The sequence below is a fragment of the Phyllostomus hastatus genome, unplaced genomic scaffold (genome assembly GCF_019186645.2).
Source record: "Phyllostomus hastatus isolate PE091 unplaced genomic scaffold, TTU_PhHast_1.1 phas_contig_80, whole genome shotgun sequence".
Taxonomy (NCBI): domain Eukaryota; kingdom Metazoa; phylum Chordata; class Mammalia; order Chiroptera; family Phyllostomidae; genus Phyllostomus; species Phyllostomus hastatus.
In genome coordinates, this window is record NW_025333960.1 from 6,537,128 (window position 1) to 6,561,433 (window position 24,306).

The 24,306-nt window shown below is 40.9% G+C and overlaps 1 protein-coding gene across 2 annotated transcripts in view; it reads right to left on the reverse strand.

The window, feature by feature from the left end:
* Positions 1-532: 532 nt before the first annotated feature.
* Positions 533-24,306, reverse strand: part of GNAL (G protein subunit alpha L) — a 160,969-nt gene continuing 137,195 nt past the window's right edge. For both annotated transcript variants that reach the window (XM_045850378.1, XM_045850379.1), the window contains exons 6-12: positions 16,853-16,907; positions 15,328-15,401; positions 14,685-14,743; positions 14,225-14,345; positions 8,382-8,512; positions 5,981-6,048; positions 533-2,281 (exon numbers count right to left, since the gene is read on the reverse strand). In XM_045850378.1, the coding sequence (XP_045706334.1) occupies positions 2,135-2,281; positions 5,981-6,048; positions 8,382-8,512; positions 14,225-14,345; positions 14,685-14,743; positions 15,328-15,401; positions 16,853-16,907 (655 nt within the window). In that variant the 3' untranslated portion in view covers positions 533-2,134. The remainder of the gene's footprint in view (positions 2,282-5,980; positions 6,049-8,381; positions 8,513-14,224; positions 14,346-14,684; positions 14,744-15,327; positions 15,402-16,852; positions 16,908-24,306) is intronic.

Genomic DNA, 24,306 nt, shown 5'->3' on the forward strand with positions numbered 1-24,306 from the left:
TAATGCCTATCATTGATCAAAATAAATGTGAAAAATTGACAAGGAAGTGGCTTTGGTATTTAAAAATAAATATCTTGATAATTTTAAGCCAGATAGAATGTATTATTTTTGTATTTTTTCTAAGAGACTAGTCCTATTTTCAGTCAAACTTTTAAATAGAAAGTTTAGTTACTGGGGAGTTATTGAGTAATAATGCATGTAACAATATACTATTTCATTTTGTGTGTATATGTGGGGGTATATCTGTTCAGGTTTTCCTTCATGTTTTTATTTTGAAAGTGCAATGAAAACTGAAAATAAGTTCTGCTTTATATGTCTCAGTTCAACTGAGAGTTTTGTCAAAAAGTTAAGAGTGAAAGGGGCAGGATTTGGTGATAATAAAATACGTGTTTGTTGCCTTGATTGTCTATAAAGTTGCCATCCTTTCATGTTAAAGTTGGTAGTATTTAAAAATGGATAGGTTTATAAAGGGTTCTAAAAATGCTAATTACATTATAAACTTGAAAATACTTAACGAAGACTAGAAGACTAGAAAGAAGTTACTGAAGTAATGTAGGCCAGGCCGTGACTTCTCTGGCTCTGTACTGTTGAACTGTAACTTGGACATCATCACAGATTAGCTTTGACCTAAGGGAACTGCCCTCAAAGCTGTGGCTGTGGAGAGAGTATAAAACATCCCTGCTACAGTGACTCTTGCTTTCTAGAGTGCCATAACTTTTGAGGCTGCCTTTGTAAATCTTCATATATTTTGACTTCATATTTCAAATAAAAGTTTTGTAATGTTTCTTCTTCAAAAGGCAAATGAAAATGTCATCCTTTGATTCTCCTAAGTAGACACAAATATTGACACCCTTTTGTCTTTTTCTTCCTTTTTACTTATGATGGAACCTATGGTCAAATGAATGGTTCAAAAGCTTTGACGGTAGGAATAGTTGACCTATTCCCACTGAGGGAACTTGTAAAAGTCTTTAAATAGTAAAATAATCAATAAACATTTTGTCTGGAGAGAAAAAACATCCTTGGTTCCTTGGAAGAAGCTTGTGATGTTAGTACAGCATTAATTATAAGATGTGGAAGAGTTATGTGTATAATATAATACATATAATTTTTAAAAATCAAGGAGTATTTTTCAGTATCCTGGTAAAATGTCCTAAATTCTACAGATACTATTTATTCCCTTTCTTTGAGCAAGCGGTGGGTTATGCTGCCATTTAGCTGTTAGCACAATAAAAACACATTTCTTTTATAGGTATGGCCACAATCAAGGCCCAAAGATCTCCAAGGATTTTTCTTCAGGACTTATACAAAATAATATTAAATTCTATGGTCTGTACATTATAATAAACTGGCAATAAAATAACAACAAAAAGAATATATGAAAGGAGACTGTTGCCCAAGCATTGTGAAAATCTAGAGAATCATTTTTAGACAGGATACCCTTTGCAGTAGTGAATGTGGTAGGTTTTCTGCCTAAATATAAAAGGCTCAAAGTAGCTGTAATTTAAATGCCTGAGGCTAGCGGATACTCAAAATATTACTGAAAAAAAAAAAAAGCTTTTCTTACCATTCTGTAGCTTGGGGCCTACTCTAAATCTTGGGCTAATGCAGATCAGAAGAGGTGGCCTCTTGTCCGTTTGCAGCTTAAAGCTAGAATTGGAAAGCCTGGCTCACTGCATTACACAAGTGACTCTACAATCATGTCACATAACTTGGGAAAAGTGTGCTTTTCCGCCATCTATCAAGTTTTGAATTAATGAACAAATCACTGAATAAATGAATAACAGGGGCCCCCACCCAGAGAAATTTCACTGTAGTGTCACCCAAGTGAGAGTAGATGGTTTTCAATGACAAATGGGTGGGGGTGGGAGGCTAGGGAAGGCCATGTTCAATGAGAACAAAAGCTACAAACCAAACCTGAGGGGAAAGAGGTAGCCAGAGGCTTGGTGGTCACACATGGAGAGGACACAGAGCAGGACAGACGGCAGCATGGATGACAGTGGGAACTCACTACTTTCTACCATGGCTTGGGGCTGACAGGTAGTTTGGAAATAACTGCTCTGCCTGGTGTGGTAGCAGAGAAAGGAGAGCAGGCGGAGAGATGGCGCCAGAAGGCATGCCTACTGCCCTAGACGCCTCATAAGAGTTCGTACTGTTTGAGGTGCATCCTCTGGATGATGTCTCGGCAGTCATTGAACACCCTGCGGATGTTCTCCGTGTCCACGGCGCAGGTGAAGTGTGGGTAGCAGTAGTGTTTGCCATCCCCTGTCGCAGTGCTGATCCTCTGCAAAAAAAAAAAGGCGTCAGTGCAGCAGAGCCCTGGCCACTTCGCCCTAGGGCACATGGAAACGCAGCCCCCACCCCATTCATTCTTGGATCAAAGAATAGAGGGCTTGGGTGTTGTCTTGTTTGTTTGACATAGAAATACAGAGCTGTAGGGAGTGTCTAAATAGTGAACACACAACTGGAAACCCAAAGAATTTTAGCTTACCTCTTGCCCACAGAAGCTTAGAATTCATTTGAAACAGGATGAACATTTAAAAGACAGCCAATGAAAACAGAATTTAGGGTGGAATTTTCCAGAAATGAAGGTCTAAACCAACATCTTTCAGTGGAAATTTTGGTGATAATGAAAATGTTCTATATCCTCCCTGTCAATAAGGTAGCCACTATGCTGAGCTGATGCAGCAGAGACTGATTTTCAGTTTTATTTAATTTTAATTTAAATATCCACACATGACTAGTGGTTCTGTATGGGTATAACCTCAGCCATGTTACTTCCTCCTCCACATAGACCTTTAGCATTTCCTAGGGTGTCCCTGGGTTAAGTGCTGTGTGGCCAAATAACTGAGAAACACTGAGTTAAACATCATCAGTCATGACTCGTGAGGACATCTTAGAGTGACGTGCTCATTTGCATTGTGAAGCTAAGTGGGGCAGTGTGGAGAGGGGCTGTCATGGGCTAAATTGTGCCCCTCCCCCACTCATGTTTAAATCCTAACACTCAGCACCTCAGAGTGTGACTGTATTTGGAGATAGGGTCTTTAAAAAGGTAATTAAGTTAAGATGAGTTCATTAGGGTGGGTGCTACTCAGTAAAATGGGTGTCCTTAGGAGATAAGGACACAAACACACAGAGGGAAGACCATGTGAGAACACAGGGAGGTGGTGAAAATCTACAAGCCCAGGAAGAGGTCTCAGGAGAAATCAGCCCTTCTCACACCCTGACTTCAGACTTCCAGCCTCCAGAACAATGAGAAAATAAATTTTCTTTGTTTAAGCCAGCTAGTCTATAGGACTTTGTTTACGGCAGCCCTGGCAGACTGATGCAGGGGTCATATGGAACTTTCTTCATAGGTGCCCACAGGAATCCCCGATGTCCTCTTGTCCCTCCACTCCCACCCCCTATTTTTCCGCAAAGTAGCTCAGGAATCAGCTGTTGGAGAAATACTGGGGCTCTGCAAGGGTGATATGCAAATGTTCATCAGGTTATGAAAATCCTAAAAGGAGAGATGTTTTTAGCAGCAGTTGGGCTATTCTTGAGCAATTAAAAGTTTTTTTTTTAAGTTAGGGACACCAAAGTCTGTAAGTTACATATCTTTTTAGCCCTAAAACACAAGGTGAGGTGTGTGGCACAAGGAGAGTAAGTGCATAGTGAATGAATGAAAATAGGCTTTCTTCTGTAATAATGTGACCAGTTCCTCTTTGCCTAGAAAGGAATGGAGTTATTACAAAGGTTGTTGCAGTTTGCAAATTTCAAACAGTTTAAATCTCGAAAAAAAGCTAATGTTCATTAAAAATAATATGAATAAGCTTATCAAGGAAAACTGGGCAGTTCTAGACTCTGCCCAGTTTGTTTGGCTGGGTCACCTAGCTGCTGTCTTATTCTCTGAGGCCCTTTCTTAGGAGATAATGGTCAAGGTGAAAGAAATCTGAGATGATCTAGTAAATATGAGGAGGACAGCTCAGAAAACATGCAGGCTTCTTACATGCTAAGAGTATGCAGACACAGGGTTGTGACTACATACTTATCACCTTCTGCTTTAAAAGGTTTGGCAACACTGGCCTTGGAAGAGACTCTCTGGTCTAGGTCTGGGCTGGGGCTTGTAGGTGGTTTCCAGCTTGAGGGACAGATCTGGTTGACTATGACTAGGGGGTGCTGGGGGCTGACTCCCTGGCCCTCCCTCCTTTTGTCTCCTTCCATTCTAAGATCCTCCTGTTTTAAGATGACTCTCCACAGGAAGAAATGACTTTGCCTGGGACAAACCTCCTGGTGGTCAGTCCCCTCCTCATGTAGTGCCATTTAAGGAGAATGCTCAGACAGCACTTGGCCCCTTCTCATGGAAGGGTTCCTCTCCTTGTGCTCTCTCCCTTCCAAGCCCCAACCCCTCTTTACCCTCCTAAAGGACAGGTTCTCCCCCTGCACCTCTCCTCCTTTTATAACCTTTATTCCCCACCCTCTCTTGGGGCCTTGTGTTACCAAAGTTATCTTTTCACCTACGATTTGCTCTCTTCCAGATTAAATACTAATAAATAACCAATTTTGTAATCCACTCTGGATGCCTTCTAAGTCTGGGGCTGAGGGTTCCAACTCAAAACTTCTTGGATGACTCACTGCCTCAGGCAAATCCCACAATAAAAAATGTAAGCTGATGCCTTCCATGTCTTTATTTCCCTGATTTGCAAACTCCATACAAGCCAGGTTTGTCCACTGTTAGAGAAAAGGTTTCTGCCCAAGGACTGAATGGTGGGGACATGGCCATTCATATTCTATTTCTAATCTTTATCTAGATGCCCAATTTGCACACTTGGTTATTGTTTCAATCTCATTAGAATAGCATTTGTAGAACACTTTTTAATGTGTTTTTATATATTATAGTCTTGTAAGATGCTCCTTAAGAAAAGAAATCTTTAATCTACTAGAAGCTAATTTCCCTGAATGAAGAGACTCACAAAATGCATCAGCACAGCAAAAGTTCCTAGAAGTCTGACAACAGAGAAACTTGTCTCACTTTGTTTAACACAGCATTTCCCAGATGGACTCAGTACGCAGCTCTTTCCCAGCAGCACTACCTGTTACTTCCTGGGGATACTTGTTCCTCAGATCTCACCTTGGGACTTGGTTTCTTACCCTTGTTACTTTCTCACTCAATATAGGATTCAAGAGGCAAAAGGGAACATCATAAAAGGAGGGTAGAGAAGGGGTTCCTAGGTGCTGTGCTGAGGATCTGATTCCCATGGAAATGCCCGCCTTCAGCCTGGACCATCTCTGCTGCAGACTGGGTTGATTTCCACTTCTGCACAATGGACATGTGCCAAGTGCTGTCTGGGTATGACTGGAACATGGTCTTGAGTAAGTCTTGGCATCTGTTAGTTTCTGGCTAGTGAAAATTTGTAGCTAGTTATACACTGTGGCTTATTCAAATGAAAAAAAATAGATAAGACAAATAAATATGGTAAACTTTTACCAGTTGGTCAATTTGGGTGAAGAGTATATGGTAGTACAATGGATACTACCCACTGGGTAATGGATAAGAGTATATGGTAGAAAGAATTTATACAATTCTTTCACTTTTTAATAGAAAGTAAAAAAAAAGTCTGTTTCTGAGCAGGTCCATTTTCACATTAATTTTAGCCTCTTAGTGTTAAATGGAAGACAAAGGATTAAAGGAGGACCCAGGTTGGGTGCTGGTATTTCAGATTCTGCTGAAAGACTCTTTCCATTTTGCAAAATACAATAAGCAAAAGGGTCTAGCTTGTCTTCATGCCATTCTTGCTTGTAAGCTGTGTGACCTGAGGTTAGACATCTAATGTCTCTGAACCTCAATGTGCTCAGTGATGAGATAAAGTAACAATACTCCTCTCATCTCTTATAACTTGAGGGGAGATTAAACTAGATCATGAAAGGGTAAGTAATTTTCAAATTGCAAAGAACAATACAACTCTATGGCTGTAGGAAAACAAAGGTTAATAAAATCACTTACCAAGAACAGATCCCTTATAAAGAACTTGGCTCTTGTAACTTTGGGATCTTCTCCTGCATCTGGTGTTGCTGTAGAAATTACAAATGGAATTTTAATTAAGTAATGTGGACCAGAGATACAACTCTGGAAAATATAAAATGAGTTACAAAGTTGGACTGCAGTATACTTATAGCATTAAAAGGCATACAGCTAAAATGGCAAAAAGCTAAAATGTCACTTTCATTTTTCTTTTCTCCTTTCAAATCATTTTAATAGTTACAACTCTCATAGAACTTTCATTTTTGGTGGTGGGGAGATAACTTCCACTCAGATAAAATGAAAGCATCTCATTAAACACTTGCCAAGCCCACAGCTGCCTTCCCCTTCAGCACTCTATGGAGGAGAGAAGACCCAGCAATCTCCAGGAGCTGGGTGCCAGGCCTATGGCTGTAGCTTCAGCAGTGGCTCTGCTCATCTGGACTGTGGGGCTGTGTTCTCATTCCATCTGGCTTGTTCTTAGAAAGACCCTCTCTTACTGTTCCTCCTAGAGACTGCAGCATCTGCAGCCCCTAATTAAAATCATCTGTGGTGACCACTCAGCTCTAGGCCCTTTTGAGCCTTTCTCCCATGCACATTTTATGTTCATGGAATCATTATTCAGTAGTTTCTGTGGCCCTGTGAAACTTATTTTCCTAAACTGTAGGCTTCAAGTCAGCTTGTTTTCATCACTCTCTTCCCTTTTCTGTTACAACTACTGTGGTACTGGGAAGCTCTGCAGTTGCTGAGTCATCCCTGACCTGAAGGCCTGCCATGTTTGGCCAGGACAGGTGCCTGGGCAGGCCCAGTGCAAAGGGGAGAGAGGATTGAGCAGGAGAGGAGCACAGGGTGACTGAGTGTGTGTAGGGTAAGATCATAATGTCACAAAGTGTGGGGAGGAGGAGTAGCATAGCATAACCAGGGTTGGGGGGAACAGTGTCACTGAGAATGTGGGGGAGTGCACAGTGTGACTGAGTGTGGGGGGAGGAGCACAGTGTCAGTGAGTGTGGCAGGGAGGAGCACAGTATTGCTGAGAGTAGGAGAGTGAAGCTTTTACTATTGCCTAGACAGGTCAGTTTTGGCCTCAGCCTGTAAGATTACGTCAGTGTTGGTAGGGATAATAAGCATGGTGTGATTTTGTTTCAGAAAGGTGACTTTTCAGAACTTCAGAGAGTTTTCTGGAAAGCTGAGTGACCGGAGTCAGGGAACCTGGGCTACGAGCTGCATTGACTTGATCCATAAGCTGAGAAGAGGGGAATGAGGGTCAGGACCAAGGCTATGAGGAAGGAATAACAAGGAAGTGTATGTTATCATAGATAGCATTTAGGAAATATCTCCACAGAGCTTGAGTATTGATTGGTCAGGTGAAGGAACAGGGTGAGGAAACTGGTGACTGGGAAAGTTAGAGTCAGTTGCTGAGAGACAGGTAATCCAGCAACAGAGAAGGCAACACAAGGGGTGCTCTGAAGATTACCCTCAGGCAAATGGCACGTTACCTTAGCCTTGGAAAGCACACCGCTCGGCTCTCTGAGGTTAGTGCAGAGGCTGATGAATTTTCTTAACTTCTTTATGGGAGTTTCTAGGAAAGTCCCTTTCATTGTGCTTGATGTAGTTTGGGACTCAAATTTAGGATGTGGTGTTATTTTCCTATAAGCAAATCTTTCCTACAAGAGCCTGGTTGCCCAGTGTCTACTCAAAACTGAAGAATAGAAATTGGAAATGGGATTATTATCTCTACCAGGGTTTGCCTGGACAGGACCTTCTTGGCTTTAGCACTGAAAGTTCCAGGTCCCAGGAACACCCACAGATGGTTGGTCTCCCTGAGAGGTGACCAATGTCTAGCTAAAATCATCCCTGGAGACAAGAGATGTAAACATGGTGGCTGAAATCACAGGCTTCAGAGTAAAGGGTTCAAAGCCTTCCTTGTCCTCACAGGTTCTACCTGACTTACTTTGAACAAGCGACTTTACCTCTCTAAGTCCCACTTTCCACCAGAAAACATAATAATAGTAACTCTCACATAGGGTTATGGTGAGAGTTCAGTGTGAAGATCAATGCAAAGGACTGCCCAGTTCATGGTAGTCCCAACTGAGGCACCAAGAGGTAGAACTTATCCCAACTAATGACATACTCACACCTAAAACCTGCCCTTTCTCTAACTGGACAGTTTAAATGGAAAGTCAAATTCTGAAATTTTTACAAATGGAATCCTACATAGGACATTTTAATACTCTCCTACTTGAGGTGGGGCAGTATTTGAGAGGATTGATATTAATTAACTGACTTTTCTAGATTCATCTGAACTGTTTGAATTATAGTTACAGGGCTATTAAAAGAACAATTAAATCTTTTCCTTAGTCAGGAGAAACTTGTTTTGAAATCTTACCATCTTCAGGAACAGTATAATTTGCATACTCTGGGAAATAATCTTCAATTTTTGATTTCCCTGCCAAGACTTTTTCTGCCAGCATATCTTGTTTGTTCAAGAACAAGATTATAGAGATGGTCCTTAGCCACCTGAAAAGGAGATATAAACACACAAATTTCACATCCTCTGTATGGGCAAGTACATCTAACATAGGAGGAATTTAGTGAAAAGGACAACATTGTCACCTTCCTGATGATATATAGGATTTAGCATTATTTAATATACCAATATCTTGGTCTCCCACTCCATCTATAAGAAAGAAATTCATGATAAATAATGATAAATAAACATAGGAGTTGATTTAGCAGTGTAGCACTTTCTAACTTACATTCACTGAATACATGAATTTACTGGTACCAAAACTAAGGTTTACTTACATAATATACTTGGATTATGGTAGTATGATTTACTAATAAAGGGTCAAAAAAATAGAAGTTAAATGAAGGTACAGGACTCATTAGCTAATCACACAAAAAATAGTTTGCAGCTGCCTTCATTCTTCCCCTGACATTTCTAACTACATCTGAGGTTCTCTAACCTGGAGCAGGATGTTAATCAGGTCTGTATCATTGCACTGGACAGAAAAGGCTAAGGGAAAGGGCTAAGGTACAGTGAAGGTGTAGGCTGGAAAGTTCTTTGTTTAATTAAACAGATGCTGAGAAATGGCTTAACATGAATTCAGTGTGTGCATCAGCAAACCTTTAGAAATTCTGTTACTTCAAAGGAATCAAGCTGATGATTAGTGCACAGGAATCTTACTATGAATTAGAAACACCATCCATTCTTCCCCCAAATGGAAATAGCCTTAAGGTTTTTTCTAGTCAAAAAATACAAAAAAATGTAATTAAAATGGCAAAATTCAAAGACAAACAGAGAATCTTAAAGGCAGCAAGGGAGAAACAGGAAGTAACATTTAAGGGAGCCCTGATAAGGCTAACAGCTGACTTCTCAATGAAAACACTACAAGCCAGAAGGGAATGGCAAGAAATATTCTAAGTAATGAAAAGCAAAGGCCTGTGACCAAGACTACTCTATCCAGCAAGGCTCTCAATTAAAATGGAAGGCCAAATAAGGAGTGTCCCAGGCAAAAGAAGGCTGAAAGATTACACCTCCACCAAACCCCAGCACTGCAAGATATGCTAAATGGACTGCTTTAAGAGAAGGGAGAAAAAGAGCAAGAGAGAGAGGAACACAGGTACAAAGGGGACAAAATGGCAATGAATAAATACATATCAATAATAACCTTCATTGTAAATGGATTAAATGCTCCAATCAAAAGACACAGGGTAGCTGAATGAATAACAAAACATGACCCACACATCTGCTGCCTAAAAGAGACCCACCTCAGAACAAAAGACCTACACAGACTGAAAGTGAAAGGTTGGAAAAAAATATTTTGAGCAAATGGACAGGAAAAAAAGAGCGGGGGTAGCAATATGTAGACAAAATAGACTTCAAAACAAAGGCCATAAAAAGAGAGACCCAGAAGGACACTTCATAATACTCAAGGGAAGAATCCATTAAGAAGACATAAATAGTATAGACATATATGTACCCAACATAGGAGCACCTAAATATATAAGGAAAATTTTAGAGGACTCCAAGAAAGATATAGACAGAAATACAATTATGGGGATTTTAACACCCCCCTGTCAACAATGGATAAATATTCCAAACAAAATATCAAGAAGGATATTGTAGAACTGAATGACCCATTATATCAAATTGTACTTAACTGATATATATATAGAACCTTTCATCCCAAAGAAGCAAAATACACATTCCTTTCAAATGCATGTGGAACATTTTCAAAGATAGACCACATGATAGGACACACACAAAAAAGCCTCAACACATTTCAGAAAATTGAAATCATATCAAGCATCTTCTCAGATCACCAGGGACTGAAACTAGAAATCAATTTCAAAGAAAAAACTCAAAAACACTCAAAATCATGGAGATTCAATAGCATGCTGTTAAACAATGAATGGGTTAAGAATGAGATCAAGGAATAAATAAAAAAATTTCTGGAAACAAGTGAAAATGAACACACAATAGTCCAAAACTTATAGGACACAGTGAAGGCAGTCCTGAGAGGGAAAATCATAGCAATACAGGCCTACCTAAAAATGATAGAAACATTTCAAATAAACAGCCTAACCTTACATCTACGAGAACTTGAGGAACAGCGACAAACAAAGCCCAAAATGAGTAGAAGGAAGGAAGTAACCAAGATCAGAGCAGAATTAAATGACATAGAGACTAAAAGAACAATTGTAAGGATCGATAAGTCAGGTGTTGGTTCTTTGAAAAGATAAAATAAAATCAACAAGACTTTAAGTAGGTTCATTAAGAAAAAAAGGAGAGAGGACCCAAATAAATACAATCAGAAATGAATCACAAGAAATTACAACTGATACCACAGAAACAAAGGATTTTAAGAAGTTAGTATGAATATCTATATGCCAAGACATTTGAAAAGCTGGGTAAAGTGGAAAAATTTCTAGAAAAACATAATCTTCCAAAATGGAATAAAGAAGAAGTAGAAAGCCTGAACAGACCTACAATAGCTGGTGAAATCAAAGTAATAATTAAAAAACTCCTGGCACACAAAATCTCTGAACCAGATGGTTTCACAGAAGAATTTTACAACACTTAAGGAAGAGCTAACACCTATACTTCACAGACTATTACAAAAACCCAAGAAAAGGGAAGACTCCCAAACTCTCTTTATGAAGGCAGCATCATCCTAATCACCAAAACAGATAAAGAAACAACAAAGAAAGAAAACTAGAGTCCAATACTGCTGATGAACATAGATGCTAAAATCCTCAACAAAATATTGGCAAACCACATTCAGCAATACATCAAAAAGATCATACACTATGATCAAGAGGGATTCATCCCAGGCATGCAAGGATGGTACAATATTCATAAATCAATAAATGTAATATATCACATAAATAAAAGAAAAGACAAAAATCGCATAATCATATCAATAGAGGCAGAAAAAACATTTGATAAGGTTCAGCACCCATTTATGACAAAAAAAAAACAACAACCACTCAGCAAAGTGGGAGTAGAGGGAGCATACCTCAACATAATAAAGGCCATATATAAAAACCCTACAGCCAACATCATACTCAAAGGGCAAAAACTAAAACCTTTCTGGCAAAGATCAGGAACAAGACAAGGATGTCCGCTTTCACCACTTCTATTCAACATAGTATTGGAAGTCCAATCCACAGCGATCAAAGAAGAAGAAGGTGTAAAAGGCATCCAAATTGGAAAGGAGGAAGCAAAACTGTCATTTTTTGCAGATGATATGATAGCATACATGGAAAATCCTATAGACTCCACCAAAATTACTGTATACAATAAGTGAATTTGGAAAAACAGCAGGATACAAAGTCATATTCATAAATTAAAGGCATTTTTGTATACCAACAATTCAATATCTGAAACAAAAATAAGGAAAAAAATCTTATTTGCTATAGTGACAAGAAAAATAAAATACCTACAGAAAAAAAATTATTTATTTTTAACCAAGGAGGTAAAAGACCTATACTCAGAAAACTACACAACACTGAAGAAAGAAATTAAGGAAGACACAAACAAATGAGAGCATATGCCATGTTCATGGATTGGAAGAATTAACATCATTAAAATGCCCATACTACCCAAAGCAATTTAAAGATTCAATGCAATTCCTATTAAAATACCAATGACATATTTCACAGATTTAGAACAAACATTTCAAAAATTTATATGCAACCATAAATGACCCCGAATAGCCACAGCAATTTTGAGAAAGAAGAACAAAGTAGGAGGATCACCATAGCTGACATCAAACTATACTACAAGGCCACGGTAATCACAACAGTCTGGTACTGGCAAAAGAACAGACACATAGATCAATAGAACAGAATAGAGAGCCCAAAAAATAAACCCAAGTCTCTATGGTCAATTACTATTCAACAAAGGGGCAACAAGCATAAAAGGGAGTAAAAATATCCTCTTCAACAAATGGCATTGGGAGATCTGGACAGCTACATGCAAAAAAATGAAACTCAACCACCAACTTACACCATACACAAAAATAAACTCAAGGTGGATAACAGACTTAAATATAAGTCGTGACACCATAGAAGTCCTAGAGGAGAACATAGGCAGGAAAATCTCAGATATTCCACACAGCAACATTTTCACTGATATGTCCCCTAGAGCAAGGGACATAAAGGAAAGAAGAAACAAATTGGACTTTATCAGAATAAAAAGCTTCTTCATGGCTAAAGAAAACATCAGCAAAATGAAAAGGGAACCAACCATGTGAGAAAACATATTTGCAAATGATACCCTGGACAAAGGTTTGATCTCCAAAATACATTAAGAACTCACACAACTCCACTCCAGGAAGACAAGCAACCCAAATAAAAATGGGCAAAGGACCTGAACATACACTTCTCCAAGGAGGACATACAGAGGGCCTAGAGACATATGAAAGGATGTTCAGCATCACTAGCCATCGGAGAGATGCAAATTAAAACCACAATGAGATACACATCATAACCAAATCAATGGATCTGGCCAACAAGTTTTGGCCAGGTTGTGGAGAAAAGGGAACCCTAGTGCACTGTTGGTGGGAATGCAGACTGGTGCAGCCACTGTAAAAAACAGTATAGAATTTCCTCAAAAAAGTGAAAATGGAACTGCCTTTTGACCCAGCAATTCCACTGCTGGGATTATACCCTAAGCATCCTGAAACACTAATTCAAAAGAACCTATGCACCCTAATGTTCATAGCAGCACAATTTCCAATAGCCAAGTGCTGGAAGCAACCTAAGTGCCCATCAATAAAGGAGTGGATCAAAAAACTATGAAAGAAGGAACTCCAACCCTTTGCAACAGCATGGTTGGACCTGGAGAGCATTATGCTAAGTGAAATAAGCTAGGTAATTTCTTATATAATAAAGACTATCAGTTGATTTCTCAAAAGGAACCTTGCAGACAAGAAGGGGCTGGAAAGAAGTATTCAAAGTCATGAAAGACAAGGATCTACATCCAAGATTACTCTATCCAGCAGAGCTTTCATTTAGAATAGGAGGGCAGATAAAGTACTTCCCAGATAAGGTCAAGTTCAAGGGGTTCATCATCACCAAGCTTTTATTATATGAAATGTTAAAGGGATTTATCTAAGAAAAAGATGATCAAAACTATGAACAGTAAAATGACAACAACAAACTCACAGCTACCAACAACTGAACCTAAAAAAACAAAAACAAACTAAGCAAATAACTAGAACAGGAACAGAATCACAGAAATGGAGATCACATGGAGGGTTATCAGTGGGGAAGTGGGAGTGAGAGGGGGAAAAGGTACAGAGAATAAGTAGCATAAATGGTAGGCAGAAAATAGAACGGGGAGGTTAAAAATAGTATAGGAAATGGAGAAGCCAAAGAACTTATATGTATGACCATGGATGTGAACTAAAGGGGGGGAGTGCTGGTGGGAGGTGGTGTGCAGGGAAGAGGAGAATAAAGGTGGGAAAATGGGACAATTGTAATAGCATAATCAATAAATATATTTAAAAAAACACTAACAGAACCTTATCAAGGAACAGCCCCATGTTAAGTATGTCTATATAGAGATGGTCTAAAGAGATACTTTTTATAGTTTTGGATTCTTTAGTAAGGGAAGAATTACTATATCTGGAGAATAAAAGTAAAAGTGAGCTTAATGAGACTTCTAATGAAAGAAAATTTGCAAACCAGTGGTGAGACTGAATTTATTAGTTTTATAACCTGTTGTTCCAGATGCTTTCAAAAAGGTCCAGGGACTCTCTCAGCCTGTTGGTGTTGTTATCTTCCCGAATCACCATGTTGTAGCTACTGCAGGCTGCCACATAAATGATAGCGGTGACATCTTAGTGAGAGAAGAGGGAAAAAGTTAGACAGATGGCCACTGGGGGTTATGATAAAGTGCACATCCCACTGCTACCCATTTGCAGGGTACCTTTCTTTCCACCAGCATAAGAATGACCTGAAGTCACTCTGTGTGTGTAACTGATTGTTCAGTAATGCGCTCAATCAGGAGTCTACCCATATTAGCAAATGGTAAATGGAAATTCGGGATCTTAAATTCCTTATTTCTGAGATTCATATTTAAGGCATTTTATGGATGATGTCATTCAAAACTACTTAAACCTAGTAGCAGCAGTGAGTGTGAACATTCATCCCATTTTCTTGAGAGCATAGGAATCACCATTAAAGCACTGGATCCATTTTCTTCTCTCATCCCTCTGGCCACCAACATCAAACATGCTGTGGAAGAACAACAGGACAATTATTTGGGGGTGTGAGGAAGTACCCTGCCCTTCTGTGCTCTTCTCCATTGCTGTCCAGCTTGCAGCCCCACCTGTGCAGCCTCAGCAGACTGCTCAGGCCCAGCCCTGGGTTCTGCACTAGGGTGCTAGGTCGGTATCCACACCCAGTTACTTCTCTCACTCAGCTCTCACCCTGCGGTAATCAGGCTGGCTCAGGCCCCTTTTCTCAGGGCAGCCTGCACAGTGCACCCCCCTGCCCGAGTGTTCTGGCTGCAGTTTCTCTCTACCTACTCCAAGGCCTCAGATCTTTCTCACCTTACTTAAGGCCTTTCCAGTCTTGGACTCCTCCCTTACTTAAACTTTCTGCATGTACCTCAGGACCACAGAATCTGTATTTATTTATCCAAAAGGATGGCAGTGCACATTTGGGATTCTGCTCCCAGAAGCCTGAGGGCTGCAGGTGGGAGCTGGGTCACCTTGGGTCACTTGGCCCCAAGTCCTGTAGGGCCCCAGCAGGCAGCAAGGAGAGAGAGCTTCCTGCCCACAGCTCTGCAGCAGGCCTGCTCTTGACAACACACTTACTGAAAGTTTACTTTGTCCACTTGGAATCGTGTCTCAAAAATCCCTGATGTCAGAACTCTGCATCTGAGAAGGTCCTGAGAACAGGAAGAGAAAAACAAACCAAGTGACATCATCATTCTCCAGAAGGAAAGCCCTGGATAGAATTGTAATAGTTTTTCAAAGAGCAGTTTTTTTTTAATAACAGAAACAACAATAATACAGTAATTAAAATCTCAGATGAAGTGTTCTGTTCCCTCCAGAAAGTTGCAGTTACAGTATCAAGAGGCTTGAGAGATGTGCTTTTATTTTCTTTAGGGTTTTTTTAAAATTCACTGATAAATGTAGCCCATGATTGTTATGCTCCTGACAACCACGTTACACCCTTAGTGTTCTGGGCAGAGACACTGCCAGTGCTCTCCTGGTACAACTGGGGAGCCAGCTGCTTCAGGTTCAGATTGATTTGGATGAGAAACCAAAGGAGGTATAACTCTGTATTCACAGATCATGGAATTTTTGGACTGGATGCTAGTTGATTTAAGATCTCTTCCTCACGTACTTCTATTCTAAGATAAGAGATGATTGCAGTCTGGAGGGTATGAGAAAGCCAGTTTTACAAAGCTGACATCTTTTGTACATTTGTTAGATGTAAGGGGTATTTCTTTCTGATAACAAATCTATTATAATGTTAATGAAGCAGACCCTCCAATCATTCTGGAAGCTGGGAGGTGGTCCTCCCCTGATAGCTTGATGAGAGAGTGCTTAGGACAGCCTATGGAATTGACTCAGGACCAGAAAGGCTCCATTGCTCTGCCAGGTAATTCTGAACTCTTGGAGTCAACCTCAGAGACAGGTGGAGTTCAAGGGATGGAGAAGAGTGCAGACCTCCAGGAAGGGCAGAGAAGAGAGGACCTTCAAGAGGGTCCCACGACCAAGGCCCTGCCAGGACACAGACACTGGGGAGTATTGGATGGAGGCAGTATGAATGGAGACCCTATAACTTCTTTGGAGTTCAGTAGCTCTGGAGGCATCTAGAGGACTCTCAAGCTGAACAATTCAGGGTTCTCCAAGTTTCTACAGATGCCTGAGGGTCAAAGGTTTTGTGGGCACAGAAGGTCTCTATCTGCTACTTAAAAAGGGGTACTTTTCTCTGGCTTAAGCCCTGGACAGCCTGGAGAGTGAGCCTGGAGAGTGTTTGCAACTCAGACAAGGGCCAAAAGCAGAATGGGCAGAGTTTATGAAGCTGGGGAAGTAAAGGGTTAGTTTTCTGTTGAGACCTCCCAAGAGGAATGGGAATTGCTTAGTTCTATTGCACAAATAAAATTATTTTGATATTGGGAATTTAGTACGTCTCAGTGAGCTAAGTCAATGAGCCAATTAACAGGGCATGGTAAACATACTGCGTGTGCATACAGGGTTCACACAATTTGCAAGAAGTAGTTATTTAAAGAAAATTTTCCTTAATCCATTAAAAATAATCCTTGAATAATGGCAATTTCTTTAATCTCACAAGGTTCCAATGGGTAGCTGCAGCTCTAACTTCACATACCTGGTCTGTGGGGGTGTAGTCCACCAAGCTGACACTGTCGATTCTTTCCAGGAAGCTGAAAAGCAAGCCAGCAGTGCTCAGAATGTGCTCTGATGACTTTCTCCTGGTAGTGGGTGACATATGGGATCGTCACACAAGCGCAGGAAGATAGGGCAGCAGAGATCCTAGGGGGTGTTCCCATTTTCTTTCCTGTACATGTGTCTGCCCAGGTAGCATAACATTCCTGACTGAGGGGTTACTGTCACCTCCTTTTTTCTTTTTACATCTGCCTTCCCTCTTCCGTCTTGCCCACTACTGTAGGGTTGGGAGTGAGGGGCCACTCAGAAAGTGGGAGGGGGCACAGGCCTCCTTCCAAGGCTAAGCTAGAGGAAGGCCATGCTGCCATGTAAACACAAAACAGGAATTGAGAGATGTTCCTTTAGCATAATAAGTCCTGATAAGATCCAAAAGTGAGCGGATGTGCACACCTGGTGGAAGCTATAAGACTGGTCCCAGAAGTCTGGTATGTTACACAAATGGAGGCATGGAGAAGTAGGTGGAAAGAAAGGAGATCATATTACATCTGCATGTGGAAGAAGACAGACACAGGTACTCTTCCTCCACTGACCCACCCCTCTCCCCTGATAGAGAGGCCACCCTCTCCACCTTGTCTAAAATAGCCACCTTGTCCATCTCCACACCAACCTTGCTTTTTCTTTACAAAGCACTTACCACGGACTGACATGTTTTACATTTGTTTTTTATCTGTTTCTTATCTGTCTCTGTCTCAAAATTTTAGCCCCCCAGGACAGGTCTTTGGTTGGCCCAGGGGTCCCCAGCACTTCATATAGACCTGCCCCCTAAATATTTGTCTGATGAATGGACGTTTGCTCGCCTCCCCCTCTTGGAGCTGGCAGAGGTAAGTGCTCAGCCCCCAAAGGACACTGTCATGTTCAAGACACAGGAAGAGATGGGGACTGGTTAGCTGGTGGTTTGAAGACCATTTCTAGACAGACAGGGGCAGTGGGGCTTCAGGAAAGCATGTGAGGACAGGAAGGGCATCTCAGTGGCCTATGCTTTCCATGGCCAGGGGAGGCTTCTACAGTGGGGAGAGTGAATGTGTCTTAGACAGGGACAGGGTCTTGCTTCCCTGCCTGGCCAAGCCTGGAAGGTTTGGGTTTCATCACTGGGTATATGAAATAAACCAATGAGCGGGTCTTTCTCTAAGCCCCTGTGCTTGGGGTCATATTGCACAGCACAGGGTGTTACTTACCATCTCCACACGCTCTCTGACCAGACTGCCTTGTAGGTTTTGAGATGCTTTCAGCATGGGCAAGATGGAGGCCAGAGACGCAGTAAAGCCACTTAATTCTTTTGGCCATCTTCACTCCTAGCTAAAGACAGTCCCAGTATCCTGGTGCTGGGGTGACATTCTGGCGGCCCCCTGTCCATGCACCATTGATTTGGCACAAAATCTGGCTGCTGCAGGACCAAGAGGCAACCCTGTGGCAAGTAAGCCACCAGGCTGATGTTATGGATGCCCTTTCAGAGACATGAAGTGGTGGGGGCAGTGTCAGAAATGAGGACATTTCACCTGGAAGCCAGGGCCAGTCCTGCCCAAAGGGAAGCACCTGTGGAGACTGGTCTCTGTCACTACACTGCCTTCTGTAGGAGAGGTCAAAGAAAGTCAACTGTTCCTGGTGGACTACAGAGCTATGGCCAGGTGGCAGGGCTCCTGAGAAGCCAGAGGGACCCTGATCTGCCTGTGGCCTTTCTGGTAGGTGCTGCTGCCTGTGTACAGAGGTAGGTGAAGTGTCGGGGTATGGAGCTGGTGCATGAGATGGAACAGTCTGGACAGAATACAAACAACCCTGGAAATGCCACAGGAGGGAAGATTGTGGGAACTGGAGGAACATGAAGGCCCCTGGGAGCGGAGAGCCCTGCCCTTGCTGGAGACCTGGTTTGAAAACCACAAAGCAGTTTGGCTAAGTACTTGGTGCTCTTGAATTTGGTGGAGTGAAGAGTGCCATGGAGTACACACTGAGTTCCTGACCATCTAGCAGGAAAGGAGGCAAAAGATTAGTGATGAAGTGAGAGAGGTGTCTGCTCCTGAAAAGAGAGCTCTGGAGTGTAACTCAGACAACCAGGAGGGTCTTGGATGGGAAGATGAGCTGTTCTCTGCTCCCATCCCCAACCTGTGGGCTACAATAATTTGATTTAGAAATGATATGTTCTGTTTTCTTGGCTGGGGACATATAATACTGACATATGATACAGAAACCCATCGTCTCTGATTAAAAGGGATGAAAGTAACTAAGTAACTAAAAATTAAACTAAATATAAAGCCTTTGGCTATAATTAGAGTTTAGGAAGCAACCAATTTCTATCAGGATGCAGTTAGGGTGGAGGGAGGTGGGTGACTTGATTAAGATGGTAATAACTAGTATAAGTAGAAACAATGGAATATGGTTTAAAAATACTTCAAAAGTTTCTGATAGATGAGATTAAAGACCGCCTTCCAAAGGAAGCATAGTACCTTCCTGAATGCTGCTAAAAATAAGTAGTTCTGAGATGTTGATGACAAAGGCAAAGATGTCAAATTCTTTTCCCATCCCCAGTGTCCAGGATGGATACTAAAGATCCTTTTGACTTTTTGACTCTGATGCTTAACCATCTAAGTGAGACCTGAGAAGCATCAATGAACATTTCCAAGTGTATCTTCTGAGTTGTTACTGATGCTGAATGGTATTCTCCATTCATGGGTTTCATGTTTGTGCAATGAAAATAAAAAGTGAAAACTCCCTTTGAATGTGAATGCATTTCCCAGTTCTTTGAAACACTCTCTAAGGCAGGGGTGTCAAACTCATTATCTCCAGGGGCCACATCAGCCTCGCGGTTACCTTCAAAGGGCCAAAATGATTTTAGGACTGTATAAATGTAACTACTCCTTTACTGTTAAGGAATTGAAATTACATTCGGTCCTTCGAAGACAACCGTGGATGTCACCGAGGATGATGTGGACCTCGGTGAAAATGAGTTTGACACCCCTGCTCTAAGGAATAAAAGAATAAAATAAAAATCTATAATAGTAGATTTATGCCAACTTTTTGACTAGATCTTTGGTTCAATGCATCTACTTCCCAGCATGTTATAGAGGGACTTCAAATCAGGGGTCCTAAAATGGAAATATATACAGGGATGAATTTTTTTAAATCCTCACTTGAGGACATGCCTACTAATTTTAGAGAAAGGCAAAAAAGCAATTTACTTCATTTTTTCATTTTCTGCTACACCTGAGGATATTTATGTTTGCAGAAGCATTTTTAATCCCATCATCTGGATCTTCCTTTTGTTTCATACTAGTGAAAATAGCAATCCATTGTTTATTTCTCATCTACTGTCTGCCCCTCCTCAAAAATAACTTAAAATTCAGAGTTCTTACAGCCATGGAGTCAATTATGAGAGGGGACAGGAAGGGATCATGAAAAGATGACTTATTCTTAATTTATTTTTATTTTATTTTTTCAAGTATACTTTATTGATTACACTATTACAGTTGTCCCATTTTTTCTCCCCTTTATTCCCCTCTGCTCTGCATCCCATCTCCCACCAGCATTCCCCCTTCCCCTTAGTTCACGTCCATGGGTTGTACCTATAAGTTCATTGCCTTCTCCATTTCCTATGCTATTCTTAACCTTCCCCTGTCTGTTTTCTACCTACCATTTATGCTTCTTATTCCCTGTACCTTTTCCTCTGTTCTCCCTCCTCTCCTGCCCTGCTGATAACCCTCCATGTGATCTCCCTTTCTGTGATTCTGTTCCTGTTCTAGTTGTTCGGTTTGTTTTCCTTTTTCTTTTTTTTTAGGTTCAGTTGTTGGTAGTTGTGAGTTTGTTGTTGTCATTTTACTGTTCATAGTTTTGATCATCTTTTTCTTAGATAAATCCCTTTAACATTTCATATAATAAAAGCTTGGTGATGATGAACCCCTTGAACTTGACCTTATCTGGGAAGCACTTGATCTGCCCTTCCATTCTAAATGATAGCTCTGCTGGATAGAGTAATCTTGGATGTAGATCCTTGTCTTTCATGACTTTGAATACTTCTTTCCAGCCCCTTCTTGTCTGCAAGGTTTCTTTTAAGAAATCAGCTGATAGTCTTACAAGAACACCTTTGTAGGTAACTCTCTCCATTTCTCCTGCTGCTTTTAAGATTCTTTCCTTATCTTTAATCTTGGGTAATGTAATGATGATGTGCCTTGGTGTGTGCTTCCTTGGATCCAGCTTCTTTGGGACTCTCTGAGCTCCCTGGAAATCTATTTCCTTTAGCAGATTGGGAAAGTTCTCTTTCATTATTTGTTCAATTAAGTTTTCAGTTTCTTGCTCTTTCTCTTCTCCTTCTGGCATGCCTATGATATGGATGTTGGAACATTTAAAGATGTCCTGGAGGTTCCTAAGCCTCTCCTCATTTTTTTGAATTCTTATTTCTTCATTTTGTTCTGGTTGAATGTTTCTTTCTTCCTTCTGCTCCAAACAGATGATTTGAGTCCTGGTTTCCTTCCCTTCACTGTTGGTTCCATGTATATTTTTCTTTATTTCACTTTTTCCTCTATTTTGCAACCATATTCAACCATTTCTGTGGGCATCCTGATTACCAGTGTTTTGAAATCTGCATCAGATATGTTGGCTATCTCTTCATTGCTTAGATCTATTTTTTGAGTTTTGTTCTGTTTTTTCATTTGGGCCATATTTCTTCATCTTAGCACATGTGTTACATTGTAAGTGGTGGAACATCTTAGATATTTGTCAGGGCAGGGCAACCCACTGCACTGTGGCTCATATAGTAGGGGAAGGGTTAAGAGGGAACAGTGACACTTGCTCAGCTCTTGGCTGGCTTTCAGTCACTTCCCCTGCGACACACAAGGAAATTGGGCCCTTCTGTTGCTGATTCCTGGGTGGGTGGGTTTGTGATGTTCTAGGACCCTGTGGGCCTCTTGAACGAATTCTCCTGTGAGGGTAGGAGTTTCTCCTGCTGCTGCAACTCCCACAGGTTTTTCCATCCAGAGGTTTTGAGGCTTTCTTTTTCCGAGCTGGAACCCTGGGTTGTGTGGTCTGTCTTGCCCCGCCTCCCCCCAAGTTGTTCCTCCCAGTTTATCTGCATGCAACTGTGGGACCACCTGGTCTGCCAGCCACCACCTTGCCCATTCCATCCTCCAGACACTGCCTTGCTGTGTGTCCTCTCCACCCTGGCTGCCCATTTCTGTCCCTCCTACCAGTCCGGATGAATGTTTCTTCTTTAACTCCTTGGTTGTCAGATTTCCATACAGTTCGATTTTCTGGCAGTTCTGGTTATTTTTGGTTTTTAAACGTTTTATTGCCTTCTTTTGGTTATGCGAGGAGGCAGAGTATATCTACCCACACCTCTGTTTTGGCTGTAAGTCTTAGATGACTTAAGAATCATTTTTTTAAATGTATATATTGGCTTAAATATTTTAAATGATATCTTTTGTGAAAAATTTAGCAAGTTGTAACTCTGTCAAGGTAAGTAAAAACTTTTCTGTTATTGCAATTGATTTCATGATCCTTATTTTCATGATACTGTGGAGTGACAAAGTACCAGGCAATTCTAATGAGCAGCAGGTTAAGATCCAAGCTACTTATGTAACCATGCAGAAACCCCATTTTCTTTAATCTGACATTTTCTCCTCTTGATGTAGACTGGCCTCATCCAAAACCCTGACTCACAACACCTTCCTCTCCCTTACACAACCATTCCCTTAATCATTAAGCCCTCAGAACAAGGAGGTTCTGGTTGGCATCAAATAATCTTAAGAACAAAGCCTGGGTGGGGTCTATTACCACCAAGGAAAATATCTAAACCTGTTGTTTCAGCTCCAGGACCAGAAAAATGCAGTATCCCACTGACCAAATCTTTGTGAAACCAGACAGAATGAGAACATGGCTGACATCAGGATGGGATGCAATGATCAACTACCCTCTACCTTAGCACTGACCAATCAAGAGAGATCACAACCCTAACTCCCGTAGTCACCATGATTAATGATCCCCCCATATATAAATCCATCCCCTAGAAGCCATTGGGAAGCCAGGTCTTTGAGCATTAGCTCACCTGTTACTTTGAGCATAGCACCACAAATAACAAACCTTCACTTTCTTTGTTTCAAGCTGCTGTTCAAGTTTTGTTTTGGCTTTGAAGCATGCAGGCAAATGGACCCATTTAATCTGGTAACACTTAAAAGATTCTGTAGCAGCATCTGCAGAATTTGCAGCTGAACCATATCCCCAGGTGAAACAGTAGTTCATGCACGTATCAGTGTGAGAAGCACTGTATCTTTTTTCCTCCATTTTTACTGCCATCCAACTCTAGGCTCTAATTTCTTTTCATCTGGACAATAAGTTTCTGTGATTCATGCTCCTGCTCCTTTCCTTAGGGTAAAGTCCACACTTTTAATATGGCCTCCAAGCCATTCACAATGTGCCTGATCTCTTTCTTCTTCACTGTTTGCTGCTAAACCCTCCACTCCAGTCAAATCCCATGTAGTTTTTGGCCTCTGACCTTTGTGTAATTCCCACTTGTTTTTCTTTGAAGCCCCAGATTAAATTCAATTCTAACAACCACAGATACTGTATTTCTATTCATGTACTTACTATTTCATGACTTAATTAGCATGATATACTGCCTTATACTGTGATTTAATGTTTTTAAAAGTTGAGGTATAAAACACAATGTGTAAAATGCACTACTCTTGTGTTCATCTGGATGAATTTTTTACATCTGTATACACTCATGTCCATTTTTCTTTTAATATGTATGCCTTATCTACATAACTGCATTGAGTGCCACTTAAGGCAGAAGCATGTCTTTGATTTCTAGAAAGACACCTAAGATAACCAGCACCTGATATATTTTAGCCTAAATCTTTTATTGTAATCAATCATTCTGAATAAACACTGCTGGTTTGTCCTGACACTATTTAGGAGGGAGGATGTATAAACCCTCAAGAGCAGGAGCAAATATTTCAAGTTGGAAGAATGCTATGAAGGAAAAGGACACAAGTGTTCTGAGGGAATATAATGGGGCTCTGGCCATGTTCCCACTGCACCCACCTTACCCACTGTGTACATAGTCATTAGAGAGCCTTAGTCATGATTATGAGGGAGGTATGCATTCACACGAAGACACTAGCAGGAGCACACTGAGCTGGGGACCAATCACACTAGGCCCAGAAATTGTCATTAAGAAAGACACTGTCAGTCCTTCTCCTTATGGAACTTAGCATCTAGTTATAGAAAATCCAACCTAGATAAACCAGGCAGGATTTTTTCTAATGCCCAGTGATTGTAAGGAAAAAAAAAAAAAGACAGGGCCCTGCTCATCAGTTTGTTCAATGTCCACCGGCTTGTGGCTTTTTGTCAATAGTACTGAAAGTCTTGAGCTTTGGATTTTGGCTACAGAAA